This window comes from Peromyscus californicus, unplaced genomic scaffold, assembly GCF_007827085.1.
Source record: "Peromyscus californicus insignis strain IS unplaced genomic scaffold, ASM782708v3 Scaffold_12__1_contigs__length_115047231, whole genome shotgun sequence".
In the NCBI taxonomy this organism is placed as follows: domain Eukaryota; kingdom Metazoa; phylum Chordata; class Mammalia; order Rodentia; family Cricetidae; genus Peromyscus; species Peromyscus californicus.
This window is the reverse complement of record NW_026294413.1, coordinates 45,106,088-45,130,851: the sequence shown is the minus strand read 5'-3', so window position 1 is coordinate 45,130,851 and position 24,764 is coordinate 45,106,088. Positions and strand designations below refer to the sequence as shown.

At 47.1% G+C, this 24,764-nt stretch overlaps 1 protein-coding gene across 3 annotated transcripts in view; it reads right to left on the bottom strand.

Moving 5' to 3' along the window:
• The window catches only part of Dgkh (diacylglycerol kinase eta), a 185,865-nt gene extending 184,454 nt beyond the window's left edge, over positions 1 to 1,411 (bottom strand). For all 3 annotated transcript variants that reach the window (XM_052732665.1, XM_052732666.1, XM_052732670.1), the window contains exon 1: positions 1,291 to 1,411. In XM_052732665.1, the coding sequence (XP_052588625.1) occupies positions 1,291 to 1,350 (60 nt within the window). In that variant the 5' untranslated portion in view covers positions 1,351 to 1,411. The remainder of the gene's footprint in view (positions 1 to 1,290) is intronic.
• Positions 1,412 to 24,764: the final 23,353 nt, after the last annotated feature.

The window sequence follows — 24,764 nt, the reverse complement described above, 5'->3', positions numbered from 1 at the left end:
ACTGGTGTAGGCTGACAGGACTTCATATAGTAAAGTTCAAAGCAGGTCACTGGATTTAATTCCCAGTGGCCTTAAATGTCAAAACTGAATGCTATTCCTAACCAAGCACAGCTTACCACCCTGATGGTGAAGGCAATAGAAGATGAGCAGATGGGCTACCTAACTTGCAAATTCACCAAAGCAAAAACAGCTGCAGAGGGACCAAAGTCGAAGGACACTCATGAAAGGTCAGGAAGCAAGAGGCAGCGAAACGTACCCTGGCCAAGGGGCTGGAAGTCTACGGGTCAGAAAAGGAGAAGCAAGATGGGCACCTGACCTACAAGCTCTCAACAGGCAGAGGGCTCGCCTGAGCAGACTCAGGAAGTCCCTGGGCAAACATCACCCCGAACAGCAAGCGCCCGCAGCAGCACGGATGAAGCTAGAAATTTCGGACCAGGCTTTTGAGACGCGTTCACAATGTCAACCAAAAAGGAGTAGCAAATACGCAAACAGGGCGTGCAGAGCCGAAATTCATTGCCCACTCAAGAGTACGGGGGTCTGCGTGGGATGGGTATTCCTGGGAGGTATCCCTGGAGGGACTGATACCAGAGGGTTCTGTTTGAGATGCAAGAAATAAGTTAAAGGAGTTTAGGGAACAAATTCAAAGACCCCAACTCTCCTCATCTTCGCACACACAACACACGCACCACTCTGGGCCCCTAAAATGACTCAACCTCCGCGTGGCGTGTGCCGTGAAACCCAGACGAAAGCTTAAGTTGACTAGGTCGCTGGATCCCGGACCAAGTCCCCTGATCCCCCGGAGCAGCCCGGGGCAACCGCAGCCACCCGAGTCGGAGGCGTGGCTCTGGGCTTCAGGCTGCTACTCGCCTCCCCAGGCGGCGGTCCTCGGGAACCTGCGCGCCCAGGTGACTGCCAGGGCGCGGTTAAGAGGTGAGCCCCGTCTCCTCCCGGCGCCACCCGCTGACCGCACAGCCCCGCCGCCTCCTCTCCCCGGGCCGCCGCGCCACACTCGGGCATGAAGTGCAAAGTTGGGAAGCGGATGAAGCGCGGAAACGGTCCTCGAAGGACCGTCGCCAGCCAGATGCCCCTCGGGGAAGAGCTCCAGCCGACCGGACAAAGGCGCTCCGGGCGGCGCGCGAGGAGGAGCCCGGGCGCCGGAGGAAGCGCTGCCCCGGCTGGGAAGCAGCTGGGGACCTCATCCCGGACCGCTTCCTGAACGGAACCCGGGCCGGGAGGGGGGAGCAGGGAGCAAGGACAAGCGGGAGGGATGGGCGCGGGCGCGGTACCCACCGGTTCCTCCCAGGCCGGGCTGCGGGCTCCGAGCGCGGGGCGCACGTGCTGCGGCTCCATCGCGCCGGCCCGCGCCCGTTGGCCGCCGGGGCGCACGGACACGGGCCCCCGCCGCCGCTGCCGCCGCTGCCGCCGCCGCCGCCTGTGCCTGGCTCGCCGCGATCGCTGTCGCTGCCGCCCGGGCTCCCGCCCGGAGCCAGCCACCAGCCCTCCCGCGATCTCTGGCTTCCGCCGCGCTCGCCCGCCCCCGCGCCGGTCCCTTCCTCCGCCGCCGCCGCCGCCGCCGCCTCCGCAGCCGCCTGCGTCCCGCTCCCTGGCGCGGCCGCGAGCGCTCGGCTCCCGGAGCCGCCGCCGCCGCCTCCCACGGCCACAGAATCCGCCCCTCGCTCCTGTCTCCGCCCCCGACTCCCTCCCCTTTCCTCCCGCCGCCCGCCCCTCCCCCCAGCCGCCCCTCCCGGCGGGCGGCCCGGGACGCACGTGACCCCCCTGCCAGTCCTTATAAGGCGCGGAACCGAAAGCGGCCACCGGGTGGTCACGGGCACCGGGCGGTGGCATCGCGGGGAGAGGCGGCCTCCCCGAAGGGACCGGGCTCGCCAGGAGCTTCGGGGGAAGTCGGGGGCGAGTGGCTCGCGCCGGGGGGAGCTCGTCCTGGCATCCCTTTCCCTTGGCCTCCCTCGCTCGGGTCTCCTGTAGCCCCCGCCGGCCGCCTCTGGAGCCGAGGCTGGAGCATTTCCCCCAGGACAACACCCGTCTTCAACAGAGCGAGGCTGCGCTTCGCACCCCTGAGCAGCTCCCCAAGCACCCCTGCCAGGGGTGGCCCACTCTGGGCTGCTGGGATGACTGGCTGGTTTGCCATCTGCAAGAGAGGTTAAGCTCGGGGAGCCCTGCTTTTACTCATTTTCTATGGCTAAACAGTTTCGTGGAAAGAAAACCAGCTAAGGAGCTGGTCTGCGGTCCGCTGTGAGCGCGCCACTCGAATTAGGGGCAGGGACAGTTAAGAGAGACCTTAAATGTCAACTGTCTCCTCCTGCTGCTTTCAGAGAAAAAGAAAAAGAAAATTGCAACTAGCGTTTCAAATCATCTTTACTGGCAGTGAAGACGGTTTCCATCTAGTTCCAACAGAGCAGTGACTGCATTACATGGGTCATTTCCTCTCGTGGACTTTCAGGCTCCTGCCAGCATCTTCTCATGCCCCGTAGTCTGGCAGACAGATGCATTCACACGTTTTGAAACCGAAAAATCAAAACACTTACCTGATCCAGCATGCTCCCACGTCATTCTAATTTCCGCGGCTAATATTCCACTGGAGCTGATAAAGGTCACCTAAGGTCTGTGGAGAGAGCCTAAACCACTGGATGTTTCCCAGCCCTCGCCTTCTATGATTAGATTTGTGTTCCTGAATCTCTCCTTTAAATTAGCCCTCGATAGTTGGGTCTTCTTGTGTTTCTGACCATGTTTTGTTAAGTGACCTCTTACGCACTGAGGTGCCCAAGTAGCCTGCCCTTCATTTATTTCTAGTGAGGGTGGGGTAGAGTGAATGAGTGGTCTATCAGGTCCTGCCATGCCTTGCTTTTAGTTACCAGCCAGATGATAACTCACATTTCCATCATTTCCGATCAAGCTGCCTTCACCCCTGAGCACTAGGGCTACAGCGGTACCCTGGGGCTCAAACCCAGGACTTCAATCTACCAACCAAACTACGCGCCCAGACGGGAAGCAAACTTTTTTTTTCAAACATATTTTTTAACTTCTTTACTTTTATTTTTTGCTTACATGTATGTGTCCGTGTGGGGGTTTGTGCACGTGAGTGCAAGTTCTCATGGAGGCCAGAGGCACCTAATCCCCCTGGAGCTGGACTTACAAACCACCCAGAGTGGGTGCTAGGACTCAAACGCCCTGTCCTCTGCAAGAACAGTGTGTGCTCTTAATGGCTGAGCCATCTCTCCAGCCCAGAAACCAGCCAGCTTCTTAACCAGAAATCTCTACCTCTTTTCCCCCTGGCCTTAAATTCAACCTGTCTAAAACAAAGTGCTTTCCTGACAGCTGATTTCTCTCTCGAGTCTTATGTAAATGTCACCGCAATTCACTTAGTCATGCAAAGGAGAAGGGAAAAAATATTATCCTAGGTTCCTCCTCTCTCGCTGTTCTCTTCCTCTCTCTTCCTCTCTCTCTCTCTCTCTCTCTCTCTCTCTCTCTCTCTCTCTCTCTCTCTCTCTCTCTCTCTCTCTCTCTCTCTTTCTCCCCCCTCTGGCCTGGCTTCAGGGTCCTGGTTTCAGACTCCTGCAACTTTTCATTCCTTTCTTATTAATTCTGAATTTTGTATTATATTTTTATTTATTTGTGTGTGTGCCCATGCACAAATGTGGAGGTCAGAGGCTAACTTGCAGGCATTGTGAGTGCTGGGTATTGAACTCAGACCATCAGGCTTGGCAGCAGGTGCCTTTACCCACTGAGCCGCTCCTTCAGCCCCACTTATTAGCTGTGTTGCCTCTAAATGGTTGAGATGCCATCCCTCTTGCTGTGACCAAAGTTAGCCTCCTGAAGAGTCAAGGTTTAATCCTAATATCTTAGCTAGAGCCTACCTCAACAATTCTTTCCAATGCTCTGAGTTCCTAGCAGGCAGCTCCCCCTCAGGCCACCTGTTTTTATGCTGTGCCCTCTTCTGGAATGTTCTTCCTCTTACTCAGCCTATAAAACACCTGTTCATCTTTCACTTTTCACCCCGAGGGTTACCTTCCTGACCTTGCTGCGTGGTAAAAACTGTCTGCTCCCTCCACTCTGACTACATGCCACCTCTGACCACCCAGTCCTATCATAATGCCTTAGAAGACTTTTTAAGTTAGCTTTTACATATAATTTTCTTGGTAGGAAATATTATAACTGACTTGCTCCATCTTCCTGGCTCCAGTACAGTTCTCAACATGTGTTTCTCAAGTTTGTTGAAAGAATTGTGATATAGTCTGGGGTATATTTTTGAGGTTCTTAAAAAAAAATCAGTTTCCCCTGTATTGTCTCATTTCATTCTCACAGTTCTCCATAAGATGTGTGAGTGCCTTTCATAGGAAGCAACAACTCCCAGAGCCACCTGGTAGAAGGAGTAACCTTATTCCCAAAAGTTGTTCACACACACACACACACACACACACACACACACACACACACACACACTTGTAGTCACACCGTGTCCAGCACTCTTATCCTCACAAACACACACACTTGTATACACACCATGTCCAGCACTCTTGTATACACACACACACACACACACACACACACACACACACACACACGCTGTAAAATTTTAAAAGAGAACTCACTAAAGCTGGAGAAGAAGAAGAAAACGATTTGCCGGAGGCCATCTTGTGTAAATCCAGGAGCCAGGGTTACAATCCAGATTACGTCTTTACCTTGGCTACATGTGCAGCTGTCTCTGTGGTCTGAATATTTATGTCTCCCCATCCCTGTTGAAATCTTCACTTCCTTGAGCACTTACGGAAGTGGTTTGGTCCTGACAGCAGATACTGTAGAAATGGGATTGGTGTCTTGTAGAGAGGTTGGGGTGCTGGAGAAATGACTCAGTGATTAAGAGCACTCGCTGATCTTCCAGAGGACCCAAATTCAGTTCCCAGCACTCATATTGGGCAGCTCACAGCTACCTGTAACTCCAGCTCCAGGGCTACCTGCAGCTCAGCTACCTGCATAAACACAGTGCACATATAGGCATGAGGACACACACACACACACACACACACACACACACACACACACACACATAAAAGGATTAAAAAAAGCAAAAAAAGAACACCATATCTGTTGTCCTCTCACACTAAATTCTATCTTGCATAATACAGTGTTGTTGGGTTTTATTTTTTGAGTTTTTTTTGGTTTTTGTTTGTTTGGTTGTTTTGTTTTGTTTTGTTTTTTGCTACTGATTACACAGTATACTTATTTTTCAATTGTTCCAAGTCACTGTGCTTTCAGGGTGTCTTCTATATAAACAGTTTGATCTCACACCACTATCTGACCAGTCTGAGAGCCTGGCTTTTAGCGTTCTTTGTAGATCTATTTTCATTCATAGTGTATATGAATCAGAGTAAAGGGCGCTTCGCTGCTGCCGCCCCTCCCCCACACCATGGTTCCTTCTCACGGAACAGTACACATTAGTAGGTTGTTGGGTGTGTCCTCTGTTCCACATTGCCACCCGCCTCCTAAGGCTTTGCCCTTAATGCAGAGGAGGGAAGTGATATGGCTCCTGATGCAAGAGGAAGAAGAGGCGGGGAGGGGCATGTGCTTCATAGATCTCTGCCGACATCAGCACATGCATGGCTGAGAATGTTCCTTTAACTTTCTTTCTCCAAAGGCTTGTGAATCTTCTGTTTTAATATTCTCCTGGGCCTGAATCACAGTTTCGTTGTCTATGGAATTCTACATTGAAAGGGATTAACGCCAGTGTTTGAAGTGCCTGATCATCTCTTGGCATCTAGGGCTGGCAATAAGAAGCCTACCCACGGTCTCAGTACTCTACAGGTATCTTTCTGTCCGACACATTTTCATATTTTGAGTTTGTGTTTGGATTGATTTGAATCAAAGTGGATTTGGGTTTTAGGTTTTTTGTTTTTTGTTTTTTAAGATCTTGAGATCTTGATACTCATTTGTGGTGGCGCACGCCTTTAATCCCAGCACTCGGGAGGCAGAGCCAGGTGGATCTCTGTGAGTTCGAGCCCAGCCTGGGCTACCAAGTGAGATCCAGGAAAAGGCACAAAGCTGCACAGAGAAACCCTGTCTTGAAAAAACAAAACAAAACAAAAAAATAAATCCTTTGAATCTGAAAATATTTTATTTTCAAGTGTTACTTTTCTTCATTCCTGCTCTGTGGAATTTTCTCTACTTTGTTTCTATAACTCATACTAGATGTGACTCTGAGAGTTTTTCATATTATCCTCCAGATCTTGATTTTTCTTTCATATTTCTCTTCTTTGCTTTTCTTTGCTGGTCTTGGAAATTTTTCTCAGATGCATTACCCAATTCTCTAATTTTATTGGCACCTAAGTTTAGTGGGCTGCTCCAGCGTCACTTCTTTGACAAGACAAGGCTTTGCTGCGTACCCCTGGTGGCTGCCCCACCACTCTCTACGTGGATCAGTCTGGCTTCAGACTTGCCGCAATCCTCCCGTCTCTGCCTCTTAAGTGCTCTATTTAGCCTGCTTCATGGCCATTAAGTTTTCAGGTGTTTATTTTCCTAGAATTTTCACCTCATTCTTTTTAGAAGTCATTGGTACATTTTCATGCTTTGTTTTTCCTTTATCTTATTTGTCTTATTAACCTTTTGTTTTGTTTTTCTTTATTTGTTTTGTTTTTGTTGTTTTGTTTGTTGTTGTTAATGATGGTGTTTTGAGACAGGGTTGCAGTAGAAGTTTCTCTGTTCACACCTGGCCCTGAGGTCCCATAGCCGCTTATTGAATAATCACACAGAGGCTTATATTAATTACAACCTGGATGGCCTATGGCTCAGGCTTCTTACTAGCTAGCTCTTTCATCTTAAATTAACCCATTTCTATTAATCTCTGTATCACCTTGTGTTCCATGGCTTTACCTGCATCCCATTACATGTTGCTCTTAGACAGCAGTTTGACGTCTCTCCCCCACACCCCACTCCCCCACTTTCCTTTCTCCTCTCTTGGATTTTCCCACCTGGCTCCATCCTGCCCTGCCCTAGGCCAGTGCAGATTTATTTACTAACCAATGGGAACAGCATATATTCACAGCATACAGAAAGACACCCCCCAGCTCAGGGTCTCTCTCCATAGCCCTGGTTGTCCTGCCCCTCACTCACAGGGTTAGGCTAGGGTTAGACCTCAAACTCACAGGTATCTACCTGCCTCTGCTCCCAAGTGCTGAGACTCAAGGCATGTGCCACCGTGCCCAGCATGTCATTAAACGTTTTAAGCATATTTATGTAGAAATGTCTCTTTTATTTATAGTTGCCAGAATAAATTCTCCCATTTGTGCATACATGGGCCACATTTGGGCCCGCTTGTTTCCTTGCGTGCTTTACAGTGTTTTCCTGGGCAATTCACTTCAGGAAGACATGGTATTTGCTTGTTTGTTTGTTTGTTTGTTTATTTGTTTACTTGCTGGGGGGCTTAAAGTATGCGTTATGGAGGTGTCTATTTGGGAGAGTCTGATCTTGATTTTGCCAGTGGCCGCCACATTTCCTTGGTTCACTAGTGTTTGTAGTCCTTAACACTGCCAGACTCAAGCAGCTGAAGACTGGTTCAACTAGGGCTTCTTGGGTATCTGTATCTCTGAGGCGTTTCAATTACTCATCCCAGCACGCTGAATTCACAATAGTGGGATGGATTTGTTTTACACATAAGGTCAGGTGTCCCAAAGTGTATGTTGAGAGAGAGAGAGAGAGAGAGAGAGAGAGAGAGAGAGAGAGAGATGCAAACTTCATCCTTCCTATGAATTCTCTCTCAGAAGTCATATAGCATCATCATCACCAAATGAGTTAGTTGGACCTGTTACAAAACCCTTCCCAGACTAAAGTACCAGAAGATAGACCCTTCAAAAATGAGCATGTGGATGAGGCACACACACTATACATACATACATACATACATACATACATACATACATACATATATATGTATGTATAGTATATAATTGTGCAGTAGCCTTTAGAACAATGAATCACAATGCTCTCTATATTGATAAGTTTTGGTATTCATGCTCTAGGCAATCAGAGCCCATTCTTTGCATAGACTATAAATTTAGGCTGTTTCTTCCCTCTGATGCAGCACCTGGAGAACATGGTGAGTGCAACCCTCCAGAATAAAGGCATGTATGCCTCACATTAGAAGAACAGTAGTATGCTGGGGATGTTGTTCTGCATGCTGTGAAAATGTGTGGTGCTCTGATTGGTTGGTAAATAATATGCTGATTGGCCAGTAGCCAGGTAGGAAGTATAGGCAGGATGAGCAGACAAGGAGAATTCTAGGAAGAGGAAGGCTGGGTCAAGAGACGCTGCTAGCCACCTCCAGAAGAAGCAATATGTAAAGTACCTGTAAGCCACAGGCCATGTGACAAAGTATAGATTTATAGAAATGGGTTAATTTAAGATGTAAAAGCTAGCTAGCAAGAAGTCTGAGCCATTAGGCCATATAGTTTAGAAATAATATAAGCCTCTGTATGTTTATTTGCGTCTGAGTGGCTGCAGGACGGGGCATACCGGAGAAAACTCCAGCTACAGTAGTGTCTACTGCTCCAGCTAGACCTCAGTGGAGCACACTGGAGACTAACACGTTCCCACAGAAATAATCTGATAAAGACTTTCACATGAGGACTGCCCCTGCAGGAAGCTCATCAACAGATTGCATCTTAGTAATAACACATCTGAAGCAAGAAACGGGGATTCTGGTCTTGGTCCCAATTTATAAAGCTCCCATGGAGCAGACAAAAGAGGCTCAGTGATATATATTTTAATCATGTGGGCTAAGATCATTCCTATGGCCTCCCTGAGAATGGCCTTCTTGGAGCAGAATGGAGTGATGTGCTTTCTCTTGGTCTTTCTGTCTTTTCAGATGCTGGGATTACTGGTTAAGTCACAACCCCTGTACCAGATGCGCTGTGTTACTTACAGCTCACAACTCAGTGTGCAAATTCTACAAACGATTTTACTTTGCTCTATTGTCCTCATCTCACATAATATCAAGAGAAAAAAACTAAAAAATTATATTTAAAAATTTAACTTGGGCTCCAAAGCTACAGAGAAACCCTGTCTTGAAAAAAACAAAACAGAACAACAACAACAAAATCTAAAAATTTAGCCAGGCAGTGGTAGTACACACCTTTAATCCCAGCACTGAGGAGGCAAAGCCAGGCAGATCTCTATGAGTTCGAGGCCAGCCTGGTCTACAGAGTGAGATCCAGGACAGCCACCAAAGCTGCACAGAGAAACCCTGTCTCAAAAAACAAAACAAAACAAAAACAAAAAGCAAAAAAAAAAAAAAATTAACTTGGATATTTCCCAGTAGCAATGTTGAAAAATACACTTGAGTGAAAAGCAGATTTGATTTTTTAAGCACAATGTAGGGCTGGTGAGGTGGTTCAGCAGGTAAAGGCACCTGCCACACAAGCCTGGTGACATCAGTTAACCCTAAATATACATAAAGGTGGAAGAGGAGAACTAAGTGCAGGGCTGTCTCCTGGCCACCACATGTGCATGTGCATGGTGACATGCACAGGCACACGCACGCGCGCGCACACACACACACACACACACACACACACACAGAGGAGTATTGGTGACCTTTTTTTTTTTTTTGAAACAGGGTTTCATGTAGCTCAGGCTGGTCTCAAACTTGCCATGAAGCTGAGGATGTTGAACTTCTGCCTCCATCTCCCTTGTTCATGCTAGGCAGGTACTCTATCTACCAACGGAACCAAATGCCGTATACCAAACCTTTTATTTATTTATTTTTTCTTTTTTTGAGATGCCAGGCTGGCCTTAGACTTGCAATCTTCCTGCCTTGCCTTCCTTAAGTCACATCTGACTTAAAGAAGTTTTCTTTAGTAAATGAGATTATAAAATGGTTTATGAGGTATATCGTCCATGTTTAAAGACTGTTAAGAGAAATACAGGTCACAAAACGTTAAAGAAATTCATATCCTACTTAAGTTGCAATGTCAAAGCCTGTTTGGTGTGTGTCTGTACCTGTTTGTGGATGCATGTGTACAAATGTTTGAATTCATGCAGGTATCATTCCTCAGGCACCATCTTCCTTGTGTTTTGAGACAGGGTCTCTCACTGGCCTGGACCCTACAGAGCAGACTAGGCTGGCTGGTCAACAAGGCTCCACAGCCCCACAGGACCCATCCTCCCCTGTTAATGCAGATTCTGGGTATCCAATGCTGGCCCTTTTGCTTGCAAGACCAGTACTCTAGGGACTGAGCTAGCTCCCTAACCCAGGGCAGGCGTTTCAGATGTAAACATGGCTCATAACCTTGTTTGTGAGGTTTTTCTCTCTTTTGCAAGCAATTTGGTCTTGGTCACCAAGGGACATAAACCAGATTCCAAGATTGAAGGGAATTCTTTTCTGTCTCATGTCTCTTTAATCTCCCTGGCCTTTCTATCCCGCCTCAGTGACACCCATTGGAGAATCAGGATGGAATGAATGGTGTGCTAAAAATGCCTACGTATATGCTTTTTCCAGACTAAGGGTACCAGAATTAAAGAAAAGGGATTGTGCTTTAGTTGGGGTTTCTATTGCTGCAACAAAACACCATGCCCAAAAAGTAAATTGGGAAGGAAAGGGTTTATTTCACTTACATATCACTGTCCATCATCAGAGGAAGTCAGGACAGGAACTCAAACAGGGCAGGAATCTGGAGGTATGAGCTGATGCAGAGGCCATGGAGGGGTGCTGCTTACTGGCTTGCTCCTCATGACTTGCTCAGCCTGCTCTCTTATAGAACCCAGGGTTGGCACCACCCAAAATGGGCTGGGCCCTCCCCTATCGATCACACATTAAGAAAACGCCCTACAGGCTTACCTACAGCCTGATCTTATGGAGGGGTTTTTCAATTGAAGCTTGTTGTAGAATAATCTATTTGTACACTGTGAAGATGTGTCTTTGCCAAGGTGCCTTCTGATTGGTTTAATAAAAGATTAAATAGCCCTTAGCTAGGGAGGATGTATAAGCGGGAGAGCCAGACAGAGAGAACTCTGGGAAGAAGAAGGGCGGAGTCACCACCAGACTCAGAAGGAGTAAGAAATGCTAGAGGACAGGTAAAAAGCCACCAGCCATTTGGCAACATGTAGATTGACAAAAATGGGTTAATTTTAGTTGTAAGCGATAGTTAGTAATAAGCCTAAGCTATCAGCCAATCTTTTATAATTAATAAGAAATCTCCCTGTGGTTAATTGGGAGCTGACTGGCAGGACAGAAAAATCCGCCTACAGAGGCTCTCTCCTCTTGGATAACTTTAGCTTGTGTCAAGCTGACATAAAACTAGCTAGGACAGATTGTTAACTTTTTATTACACAGATTAGCTGGGATCAGTGCTCCTCATGATAAATGAAGTCATATACATTTTGAAATTGTAAGCCAAAGATTGACATTTTCCACATAAAGCTCCATTTTAAAAGAACAACTTTGGAATCATCACAACAACCATGTGACATTAGCATTATCCCCTGTTACAGGAGAGGATATGGGAGTTTGGGGACCAGGCAGCAGTGTGCCCAGGGTCACAGCACTTAAGACACAGTGCTGATTTGTGGAGTTTTGGGCCGGTAAAGACCCTATGAAAGACAAAAAATCAGGAAAGGAGCCCAGTCAAACAGGTGCACGACTAATCTCAGCACAGAGGAGGCTAAGGCAACAAGATCATGAGTTCAAAGCCAGCCTGAGTTACATAGGTAGACAGTGAGACCCTTCCTTAAAGTAGAGATTGAGATGAGTCTCTAGAGAAGCTCCCAGGGAGGCGGGGATGGGTGGTGGTGGTGGGGAGAGAGATACACAGGAAGGACAGACAGCAGGGGACATTTGAGTACCTTGAGTAGTGGAGTCACTGCAGGGACAACCATTTAGTAATGTAGGGATACACGTGTTCTTTACAAAAGCGAGAAGGTGAGAAAGAAAACCACAGCTCCAGAGGGGACTCCGAGGACAGGGAGCGTCATCAGCACAGGTTGAGAAAGATTTTAAAGAAAACTGTTTCTTCAGAGCCAAGAATAGAAAAACAAGGAAGACACACCCACCACACTGTAAATGTCAGCAGTTGTCAGGACGGAGACTGAAATCCAGGTCTAACTCGTGTTTTCTCTGCGGTTGCCCCAGGATACAGCCCCTGCCTTCAGGACAAAGGTCTTAAACTGGCCAAGTGCAGCCTGTTCCTCCCTTCCCCAGCCCCTGCACAGGACATCTCCTTTCTAGGACTCTCCTTTCTGCTGGCCCTTGGCTCTGTTTCTTATACACAGGGCCTGGCAGGTCTCCCTGGCATGTTCCTTTTTCTCCTTCACCTCTTTGCCTGTTTAACCTGGACGGGAACCTGGGAGGCCTTCAACAGATGGCCAGTAACATGACCCGACCCAATTGGCATTCCTTCTCACCTCTGCTACAAGTGGGATCAAGCTGTACGAGAGAGCCCGGGACTAAGCTGCATAGCATGTCATCTGCTCCGTCCTGCTTCACCCCATGCAGCCTCCACCCCTAGGACACTCTGGCAGTGAGTCTACCTGGTGGAGTTGGGGTAGGGTTGGGGACTTTCTTCCTGCTAGAGAGTGAGCACTGCACTCACCAGCAGGAAGTCACGGAGGACAGTAGAGTGTCACTGACTTGGGCTGTCAAAATCATTTCATTGGGTTTCTGCTTTCTGTGACATCGAGAAAGTTCCTCGACATCTTAAAGTATAATGTCTTCACCAGGAAAAAGTGATTGGACACCTGCTTTGTGGGAATCATTAACGTTGCCTTGCTCAGAAGTTGTGCCCAACAGTTTTCATAGCTTGTCCCTCCTTGTAGGATGAGAAGCTTTGAGAGGATGACAAACTGTGACACTGAAGCTAATGTGGTCATTCACATTGTGTTCTCGTCCTATAATTTATTATTTTATCATGTGTATGGGTGTTTTGCCTGCATGTATGTCTACATAAGTACATGTGAGCTGGGACTTGAACCTGGGTCCTCTGGAAGAGCAGCCAGTGCTCTTAACTTTTGAGCCAACTCTTCAGCCTCATTCTTTCCATAATTTAAAAAATTGTGTTAAAGGAGCTAGGCGTGGTATCCTATACCTTTAATGTGAACATTCAAGAGGCAGAGGCCAGTCTGGTCTACAGAGTGAGTTCCAGGACATCCAGGGCTACATTAGTGAGACCCGTCTCGAGAAGAAGGGGGATGGGGGAGATAATAGGGGGACTGAGATGATGAGGAGACAGTAGTGGTAGTGTTTTGGGACAAAGTCTCATTAAGCACCTAGGTTGGCCTTGAATATGTGATACTCCTGTTCACCTTCCTTGCCAACCAGACTTGGCAGCTACTTAGTTCTGTGGTACAATGGTGCCAGGACATGGAGAAAGGACGCCTCAGGGGTCATTCCTTATAAATACCAAGAGGTCAAAGAGAGCTCTTCTATTTCTTTCAAGTTGTAATATATTAATAAAAATATCAATTTTTAATGTATAATTTATATTATCTATAATTTTACTTATACACATATAAAAATGTGATATGATTATTACCCACAGTATGAAGTGGCAAGTGTAAGGAAGGGCAAATGAAACCACTGAACTGGATCCACCACTCTGTAGGAAGAAAGAACGGTTTATTGGGGATCAACCTGCCCAGACTTTTGGGGGTGAGTGAGAAGCAAAATGGCACAGAGCAAGCAGATTTTATGTGACTGTGAGGAAGGTGGAGGATTTGAGCTGATATAGGCTGTTAGGACTGACAACAACCAGATGCCTTTGTGGGCGGTAGCTGCCCTTTCAGGATAAAGGGAGGTTCCTGGCAATGAACAGAGAATGCATTGAGGGGAGGGGCTTCAGATAGCAGCAAAGACTGTTCCCATCTTTAATGTAATGATAATAGTGAGTAGTGAACTCATCATTTGATCTTCATAAATTCCAGCAGCCGAGTGAAGTTTATGACAACTTATTCTTTTCCGTCTTTAATACCTTGATATTATGTCTTCAAAACTAAGGTATGTAGACACCATTTTAAAAAGATCTCCCTTTCTCTTCTCCTCCCCTGTTCCTCCCCCACCCCACCCCTCTCCTTTATGGAAAGGGATGGAGAATCGCAGAAGTGATGTTGAAGAGGGGAGGCATTTCGAATAAACTTGGACGTCTCTGACTAACCAGTTTAGCTTCTAAAAAGGTCTAGAAAGAACAGTTTCTCCAGGGTGGAGTGCAGAAGGCAAGCCAGTGCAGGCTTCACCATTTGGGGATGGTTTGGGGGATGGGGCTGGGAGCTGAAGTCAAGCACAATGTTTTTGTTCTTTGCCTTTCTAAGCAACTGTTTTGCCTAAGGAAATGAAAGGGACTAAACAATTGCAGACTCAAACTAGCTCATTGTTAGAATAGGATATTCTAGCCTCACAGCCCATAAATTATATTATCTATAACTAGACATCAAATGAATGTGCATACCAAATGAACTTTTCCTAAAGAGAAATTTCTCGTTGGAATTAGTGACTAGACCACAGAATTAGTCATGCTGTTAAATTTGTTTAAGCATCTCATTAACAAGATTGAAGCTTTCCAAAAGCTTGGTGTGAAGGTAAAGGGTCATTAACATTAAATACACATACAAAACATGATTTATAAAATGAATATATTAGTGAGTTTGAGGCCAGCCTGGTCTACAGAGTGAGATCCAAGACAGGCACCAAAACTACACAGAGGAAACACTATCTGGGGCAGGGGGGAGAATATATTAATTATTTCTTGTTGGTATTAAAATAGTGGCAGGCTAGGTTTCTATGGCCTGTGATGGGCCACCCCCCACCCCCAAGATTCTCCTAAGATGGGGAGAGTCCAGAAAGGAGCAGTGAGTCTTTGGACTGTCTTGGGGACAGTGCTATGATGCGCTAGCTGAGCTGGGCTGAGGAGCTGGGCTGAGCTGGCATGGCTACTGTTGGTTAAAGGCGCGCTGCTCCTGGCTGGCCGACGCCCGAGGCGGCCATGCCGGCGGAGGAGAGTGCCGATTGGAAAAATCACAGCCATGGCTGCCTGCTTAGAGCTTTATTGGGGCGGGGGGGGGGGGGGGGGAGAGAGAGAGAGAGAGAGAGAGAGAGAGAGAGAGAGAGAGAGAGAGAGAGAGAGGACAGACGGAAGGAAGGAGCAGAAAGAAAGAGAGGGACACACAGAGGGCCCACCCGCTTTTTAGGCTGGGACGCCGTTGCAGGCTGATGACGTAATTATGGACAGAATCCTTACAGCTACCCTTGCTTTCTCCGTCTTGGAAGCAGAAAGGGTTTTCTTTGACTATTCCAATCATGAAAGAGCAGCCCAAAGACCATAGTCACCAGCTCCCCTGCCTTCCCTCTAAGCTCTCTGCACCCCACTCATCACAAAGTCTCTGTCTCTTTGCAACCATAGCAACCAGGCTTCTGAAGGTCACCAGCATCCTTCTGGTTCCTAGACCCGGTGGCACTTCTCAGTACTCAACTGACTTAACTTTTCCACACTAGCCAACACTGTTGCCCTGGACCACTCCCTCCCCCTTTGACATACTTTCTTCCCTTGATTTCTCTGTTTACAAAGAACAGGGAGATTGTAACCATCTCGTGTTCCTCATTCCTCATTGGCATCCTTCACGGACCCCTTAATCTTTGAGTATTGATGTGACCCAATGCCTAAGTTCAGGGCTCTGTCTTCTCTGCCTATTCTTCCGGGTTCTCTCATTGCCTACAGTTGTACTCCAACTTAAAGCTAACGTGACCTGGGTTTCCAATCCTCTCTTTCTCCACCCTCCCTCCCCAGACAGCTGATGAAAACAAGAGATAGAAACTGGTCTGGCAGTTTAGAGATAGGAGGCAGGAAATGTCCTTGGTTTTGTCTTGGCCAGAAAGGGGTTTTGGTTCCTGCTCTGAGATCTTATCTCTATTCTCCTTGTATACACCGAGATGAGCACCACTGCCTGGGAGCTACATGTAAGGACGTGACTGAAATTGAGGCAGGTGGACACGAAGTTGGAGAGCCAACCGGACTGGCCAGTTCACCTCCCTGTGCTCACTAGCTTCTGCCACAAGTCCTTTACAGGGGGGGGGGGGCCAGAGCAGCAGCTCATTGGCAGCCCATTTCCAGGAGCCCATTCCCTGCCACCCAGGAGCTCTGTTTGCCAGCACTGCTCACCTGGGAACCTGTAAGTCCTTCCTAATATCCACCCTCTGTGGTCTGTGAATTTCATTCATGAGACAAGAACTGATTCATCTAGCACCTCACCTCTCTGAGCTTTGTATACCTAAGATGAGAGAGCCTCTGTTGCTCTCAAGGACCCCTGCTGTCTCCCTGGAATGCGTGACATCTTTAGTAAGTGTAATGCCCAGATCGAGGGGACCCCCCAAAAGACCACCAAGGAGACCGAGTCCCTTATGTAAAAGCCAAGAGCCTTTGTTTTCAAGCTCTGAGCTTGGTCCCTCTGTCTGTCCGATGCAGTGGTGAGATCAGAGAGCCCTGAGCTCAGGTGGGGTGGGTTTTTTTTTTTTTTTTTTTATCATAGCAGAGGTTGGGGTGAGGGGATTTTCAGAGTTCAGGACCCTGATTGGCTGACAATTGTCTAGGGGTATCTGTAAAACAAAAATAGGTGTGCGCTAGACTTAGGAACATCTGCCACCTTATCTAATGGTTGGAATGTTTGGGGTGTCAGGTACTTCCCCTTGGATGTAGGCTCTCCCTGGATGGGGTCAGCTTATGGCTTTTCCTGGGTCTGGGTGTTGCCTGCCAGTAAGCCTGTCACAGAAGCTGTGCCTGGGCCTCTGAGCCTGTCATGGCAACTGTGTGGTCAAGCTGTTTGGGGGCCCCTCTACAGTAAGACAATAGGGACTTAAATTCAGCATGCCTTAAGTCGATACCCCCTACAATTCATTTCTCAAGTTCCCATAGCAGTAAAAAGGATCAGGCTGGTGAGGAGTAGTAAGCAAGGGAAAACACTTGCCATCAAGCCTGGGGACCTGAGTTCAATCCCCGGGACCCACATTCTCATGAGTTGTCGTCTGACCTCCACACAAGCACTGTCACGCACATAACACTTTTAAACTATTAATACTCTCAATATTCATACAATAGCCTAAGTCAGATACATAAAGTCTTTTATCTTCGGTCCCTACATCCACTCTGAGGTGGGTTGCACACATATAGGTAGGGAGACAAAATACACAGTGGCTCAGGGCTGGTGCAGCCTCAGAGCTGTGGTGCAGCAGGGGCAGCCAAAACCAGCTGGGAGCCACGTGGTTGACCAGACAATGTCACTGCACTTTGCTTCATGATGGTAGACTCTCCATATCATTAGCTTTGCAAGACTGCCCGCTCCCGTCACTCATGGAGTACATGCCATCTGAAAGTCCTGTAAGAGGGCAGGTGCCAGTGATGCTTCAGTTTTCAGCTGACTTGACCTTTCCAAGATAGCTGACCTACTTCCAGGAAAAGCAGACCTATTCCTGAAATTCCTCGCCTTCCCTGGCCTGCCTCCTTAACTCATGACTCATCCTCCCTCCATTAAAGTTTGTCCCTGGATTCCTGGCAGCTATCACTCTCTTAGACGCTCACCCTCGCTCCTTGAGTGTGCATTTCACCCGGTTATAACTCCCTCCTGATTCCTTACTTGGTGCTGTATCTGAATTCTTTATCTTGTCTTGACAAAAACGTGGAATCCTTAGTTGAAGACCTTAGTCTGGTATCCCTGAGACCTCCCAGCCTTAACTCCTAGCAATATTACCAACTTTATCTCCAAGTTGTGTCTAGCCACTCCAATGCTCTCACACTCCACTAAGGTCGGAGTGTTAGGATCCTGCCCTCACTCCGGCAAGTGCACAGCTTGGGGACTTGCGTCTTATGTCATCAATGGGCACTGATGACTACATACATGCCGCGTAGTCACGCAATCTGTGCCTTAAAAAGCCAGACATGGATCCCCACCCTCTTTCTCTGTTTTCTGCTCTCTCTCTCTCTCTCTGCTCTGCTCCCCGCTTCCCTCCCCCACCAGGCCTGGCTCTCCTCTTTTTCCCTTCCCCACCCCTTTTCCCTCCTAATAAAGCTCTAAAAACTAACAGTGGGTTCTGTCGTGACTGTGATCTTTTCCTCTGGTAACCAGCACCACCAACCAGGCCACTTACCTATCACGGAGTCTCCATTCTGTTCCAATGTCTCTTTCCTAACTGGGCTTCCAAGCCCACTATTGTCTGCCTCCTTTAAAATCCATGATCCACGTGGTAGTCTGCCTGCACAGCCAATCCACTGTGCCAATAAAGCAACCTTGAATCAAATGATGGAGTCAGAGATTGGCTGATGGGGATAAGCCATAAAGTTCCTGGATGATTTATACTAGAACAAATTAGGTGATCATTATATCTGGCAGCCACACCGTGAAAGCAGCAGCTTTTTTTTTTTTTTTTAATTTATATGAGTGCTCTGCATGTACACCTGTATCCCAGAAGAGGGCATCAGATCCTATTATAGATGGTTGTGAGCTATCATGTTGTTGCTGGGAGTTGAACCCAGGACCTCTGGAAGAGCAGCCAGAGCTATTCACCTCTGAGCCATCTCTCCAGAGCAACACAGCAGTTTTTATAAAAGAAAACTGTTGTAGAATATTATTTTAAGGTGTGTTACATTTGTTTATGCTGTGGAACATTTGCTTAATGACGCAAATATGTATTGCATTCTTTTATGTTGCATTTGTTTAACTCTGTGAAGCTGTGTTGCTTTGCCTGTCTAAAACACCTGATTAGTCTAATGAAGAGCTGAACAGCAAAGGCAGGAGAAAGGACAGATGGGGCTGGCAGGCTGAGAGAATAAACAGAAGGAGAAATCTGGGAGGAAAAGAAGAAAGAGCAAGAGAACAAGGAGAGGAGGACTTCAGGGGCCAGCCACCCAGCCACCCAGCCACCCAGACACACAGCCAACCACAGAGTAAGAGTGAAAGTAAGATATACACAAGTAAGGAAAGGAAAAAGCTCAAAGGCAAAAGGTAGATGGGAGAATTTAGGTTAAGAAAAGCTGGCAAGAAACAAGCCAAGCTAAGGCTGAGCATTTATAATTAAGAATAAGCCTCCATGTGTGATTTATTTGGGAGTTGGGTGGTGGACTCCCAAAATACCAAGAGCCAAAGAACAAAGAGTAAGAAAACAACCAACAACAGAAAACATTTGATTAGGGCTGACTTACAGGTTCAGAGATCACGACAAGAAACATGGTGGCACAAAGCAGACATGGTGATCTGGATTGGTAGGTAGCAAGAAGAAAGAGTGAGCCACTGGGCCTGGTTTGAGCTTCTGAAACCTCAAAACCCACATCCAGTAACATACTTCCTTCAACAAGGCCACACCTCCTAATAGTGCCACTCCCTGTGAGCCTATGGGAACCATTTTTTTTTTTCAAATCACCACACAGAGCAAGATTTCAAAAGCATAAGTCAGTTATCTGACATTTACTAACATTAGCATTTCCTAACCATTTAATGTTTCTGAGATTATCTGAAATTCTTCCATTATAAATTTCTCCAGATCTGTCATGCTCCCTCCCTACCTACTCTGACCTTATCACACACACTCTCCATTCCTGTACTCTAATCACAATGCCCTTTGTGTTCCACACACATGCCAAACATCCTCCTGGCCTGGATGTGGTACAAGCTGTCCCTTTGCCAGGCAGGCTCCTTCCCCAGCCTCACAAGTTGCTCTTTTCCATTCAGTATCATTTCCCTCAGAAGCTGTCTCTACCACTCAGGTTAAATCAGTCATTCTCCACCACTCATCCCTTTTTTTATACTCTCTATACTATCTAATACTACGTTATCTTCTTGCTTATTCATTAGGTTAACATTTTCTTCCAGTGCAGAATGTAACCCCCACATCAACAAATGCCTGGCTTTGGTCACTGTCTAGCTCTCAGTGATCCAGCCTGGTAAAGGCTCAGTAAATTACTGTTAAACAAATACTTTGCACCATTGTCTCAACCATTGCTTAAAGAATGTATATAAGTGTGTGTGTGTGTGTTTGTGTGTGTGTATGTGTGTGTGTGTGTGTGTGTGTGTGTGTGTGTGTGTGTGTGTACAATCCACAGGAGGCAAGAAGACATTGGGTCAACACAACTAAGTAACCAATGTTGGTTCAAACTTGGGGAGTCCGATTCCAAGTAGTTTATTGCTGGGGATGTCTTTCTGTATGCTGTGAATGTATTGCTCTGATTGATTGATAAATAAAACGCTGATTGGCCAGTAGCCAAGCAGGAAGTATAGTATAGGTGGGATAAGCAGAGCGGAGAATTCTGGTAACAGAAAGGCTGAGTCAGGAGATGCTGCCAGCCACTGCTGCCATGAGAATTAAGATATAAAGATACCTGTAAGCCATGAGCCACGTAGCAAGGTATAGATGTATAGAAATGGGTTAATTTAAGATGTAAGATCTAGCTAGAAAGAAGCCTGAGCCATTAGGCCATACAGTTTTGATTAATATAAGCTTCTGTGTGTTTACTTGGGTCCAAGCGGCTGCAGGACTGGCAGGTGAGAGAGATTTGTCCTGACCATGGGCCAGGTGGGACACAGGAAAACTCCAGCTACAGTTTATTTTAGGCATTTTTTTAGGCACAGGGTTTCTCTGTACAGCCCTGGCTGTCCTGGAACTCACTCTGTAGACCAGGCTGGCCTCAAACTCATAGGAATCCACCTACCTCTGTCCCCTGAGTGCTGGAGTTAAAGCATGTGCCACCACCACCTGGCTTATTTTAGACGTTTTTTAAACATAGCACAATTTGGTAAAAACTTTAACTGGTGTCTTAGTTAGGGTTTCTATTACTGTGAAGAAACACTATGACCAAAAGCAAGTTAAGGAGGAAAGGGTTTATTAGGCTTACACTTTCACGTCACTGTTCATCACTGAAGGAAGTCAGGACAGGAACTCCAACAGGGCAGGAACCTGGAGGCCGAAGCTGATGCAGAGCCCATGGAGGGGTGCTATGTACTGACTTGCCCACCATGTCTTGCTCAACCTGTTTTCATACAGAACTCAGGACCACCAGTTGAGGGATGGCACCACCCACAGTGGGCTGGGCCCTTACCCATCAATCATCAATTAAGGAAATGCCCTGCAGACATAAAACTACACAGCATACCTGGTGATGATTAACTCAATCCTGTGTGTACAATAAAACATACATAAATCTCCTTAAGGAACAATGTAAGCTAAATAAAGATCAGACAGGACCACATTGAAACACTTTGTAAATTACATGTGACACTTTCCATAAAGATGGAGTCTATAGATTGGCTGAGAAAAAGGTTAGGATAGGGGTCTGGGGGAGGGTCCGGTGTCATCTCTCACCACACAGGTAGTACAAAGGTCACCAGGCTAAAATGTTGAGCCACTCCCAGACTTCTGGGTGGATAATAGGTTATGCATTCCTTCCCTTGAGGGAACAACCGCATGTGCTAACATTCCAGGTTCCCCTAGTGCTTATCTGTGAGCACAAGGACCTCCATGCCTCCTACAGTTCATGCCTATAACCTCAGCACTTAGGAGCTTGAAGAAGGATCACCATGAATTTCAGGCCAGCTTGGGCTACAACATTCTGATTGTGCTTAAAAAAAAAAAAATACCCCAAGTGCACAGGAGGCTATTTGTCCATCCCTACCATTTTCCACCCCCAATGGGGATGGGGAACTTGAGAACAAGTGCCAGCATTCCACTGGGAGAGCTCCATGCTGCACATCTGAGCATTTATCCCAGGTGAGACCCCAGGACCCATGATGGGTTGCTTGTTTCTGTCCATGCAAGCTGTTACAGCCAAACAGCACAGACGCTAGGAATTGATTTCCTGCAGGTCCCAAGGCTGGAAAGTCCAAGATCACAGTGGTTTGGTGACTAGCAGGGGATGGCTCATGATGGCATCATGGCTAATGCTGCTCACTGTGCCTTCCAGAGCAGAAGGAATGTGGAACATCCTTGAGCCTCCATGTAAAGAAGCTAATCTCATTATGAAGCCTGCTTTTTCTAAGGGCCCTGTCTCCACATACCACCACAATGGAGACTGCCAGCCAACATATGGTTTGGGATGGGACACAAGCATTCAGAACCTAGCAGGGAGACTCTTGCACTTGGAGGTCCCAGGTGACCTTTTTGTGCCTTTGGCTACAGGATTCAGAAAGCACTTCCCATCCTTTTTGGGGAGCAGGGTTTCCGTCAACAGGGATTCTACACAATCCATTCTCGGAACCCTTCTGTCCACTTCTACTCAGTCCTGAAGTTACATACAGCCAGTCCCATGAGGAGCATTGACTCTTCACTTCTCTCCTGTGGCCCTATTCTGACCTCTATAACTTCAAGTCATTGATTCCCTTACCCCCTTCAATTTCTGGAATCATCTGAGTCTAACACTGTTTCTTAAACAACAGTCACCGTCTATTTGTATAGCCTTTGTTGCTCTCCTGGGCTGCCAGATGTTACAAGTTTCTGAGTCAACTTGACAAACCAAAGCTCTCCAGGCCCAGGTGTGCATGTGAGTGTGTTAGAGTCCTTCAGGCACAGATGAGCATGTGAGTGTGTCAAAGCCTTTTAGGTACAGGTGTGCATGTGAGTGTGTCAGAGCCCTTAAGGCACAGGTGTGCATGTGAGTGTGTGTTTGCCTCTTCCATGCTTGAATTTCCATCTGATTTCCTCTTCCTCCTTCCAGAGAAGAGATTTTGTCTAGTTCTGCTCCCTGCTAAACTTCAGTACCCCAGTGTAATATCAAATATGCGTCTTTTCTATTAAATACGGTAAAACTTGTGTTGAGGACAAAGAATTCAATCTTTGTATCCCCCTCCTACCTTGCAAAGGTTTTAATCTCCCACCCAGTAAAACCTTTGTTTACATCAAAGTCCACTGCTCTATTCCAGGAATTTGATGGCCTGGAGGCGGGACCCCTTTCTTCTTGGAGTGGAGACCCCTTCCCCCCTTCCTTAGGTTCCTGTGTGCCAATTCTTTTTAGACTAGCCAATTAAATTAAGACTGTGAAGTCGGACACCAGCCAGTGGGGAAGAGGCACAGTCAGCACCTGAGTTAGAAGAAAAACCGAATGCACTTCCTGACTCTGGATTCTCTCTTCCCAGCATGCCCTCTTGATCAAGAGTGGAGTTTCACTGACTCTTTAGGTGGAATCGTGATCTCTTTCTTCGCGATCTCGAACTTACTTCTAACACCAGGACCTTGCGATCCCCAGCTACAATCTAGGTTTATGCAACATCCTGGGTCTCTCTAGGAGTCCTGCTGTCAAACCGCAGGGACCACTATGCCTGTCTTTTTGCTTCCTTCTCTGACTATACCTTCCCACAAAATTACAGGGAGCAGAAAGCTGTGACTGCAGTCAACCTGGCACATGGAGTCAAGAATCCGGAGGCTGCCGGTGGCCCACAGGCCTTCCCACAGTGAAACACCACCCTGGCTCCTGTCTGAGCCCTGGATCAGCTCATGATGTTGGCAATGATAGGAGAGCAGTAAGAAGTATTTATAGAAAGGAGCGTGGCCTGGGGCAACGAAGCTACAGCTACCAATTAAAAAGCCACAGTTCCCATCCACACTGACATCTGAGAGAAGCTGCTGTTAGTCAACTTTCTGCTAATGTAAAATAAAAATACGCAAGATAATCAACTTCTATGTTTGTTTTGGCTCCATTGCGTTGGGCTTGTGGCAGTACACTGGTAGTGAGGCAAACCGGGTCACCTCATGGCTGGAATGCGAGACAGAAAGGAAGAGACTGGGGTTCTACACCCTTCAAAGGGACACCTGCATTGACTTACAACTCCCCCCATAGGCCCTACAACCTTGAAGGTTCTCTACTGTTCCAATACTGCCTGACTTTCTAAGGAACAATTCTTGAACATCTGAGCCTTTGGATGCTGGTAAGATCCAAACTGTAGCATCCTCTTCAGTAGCTGTGTCCAATCTCACTACTTTTTTTTTAAAATTGTGGCTGCTATCTCTTTCCTATTCACAGCATTTTTTCTGACATGATCTTTCCATATAGCATAGGCAGCCAGCAGTAAATAAAGCTCAAGTAGGGGAGGCAAGCCTGGAGAAAAAAACAAAGCAAAACCCCAAACCCAAGAGCTAGAGGACTGTTTAATTCTGCCTGCGGGCTCCTCATGCTCGTGTGACGTGGTAGTCTAGAGGAGAAATGTCCCCAGTAGGCTCACATGTTTGAACACTTGCTCTCTAGTTGGTGGAGGAAGTGCAATCCTGGGACCGGGCTTTGAGATCTCATACCCAGCCCCACCCTACTTTCAGGTCCTAATTTCTCTGCTTTCTGTGTGATGAAATGTATTTCTCTCTCAGCTACCCGCTGCCATGCCTTCCTCGCCATGATGGACTTCCCTCCCTCCAGCTGCTTTCGCCATGGTTGACCACAGCAACAAAACCTAGCTCACACACACAGCAAGCCCTTTACGCAACCAGACGGCCAGCCGCCCAGCTCCTTTTGAAGATTTGTGCTTCCCAGACCCAGAAGGCTGCTGTGGTGAGGGGACATGGCAGGCTTTAGTCACAGGGATTTAGAGGCTCCTTTTTGGGGTCTTGTTTTCCATAGATGCTCTAGCTTTTGTCCCAGAGACATTTTTTCATTTGTTTTTGTGACCTGAGAACCAAGTGTAGCATTTATTCATGGAATGGACTTCTTTTTCTCTTTCTTTCTTTCTTTCTTTCTTTCTCGCTCTTTCTTTCTTTTTCTTTTTTCTTTCAAGCTTTCCTTTTGTTTGTTTGTTTTATTTTTTTGTTTTTCAAC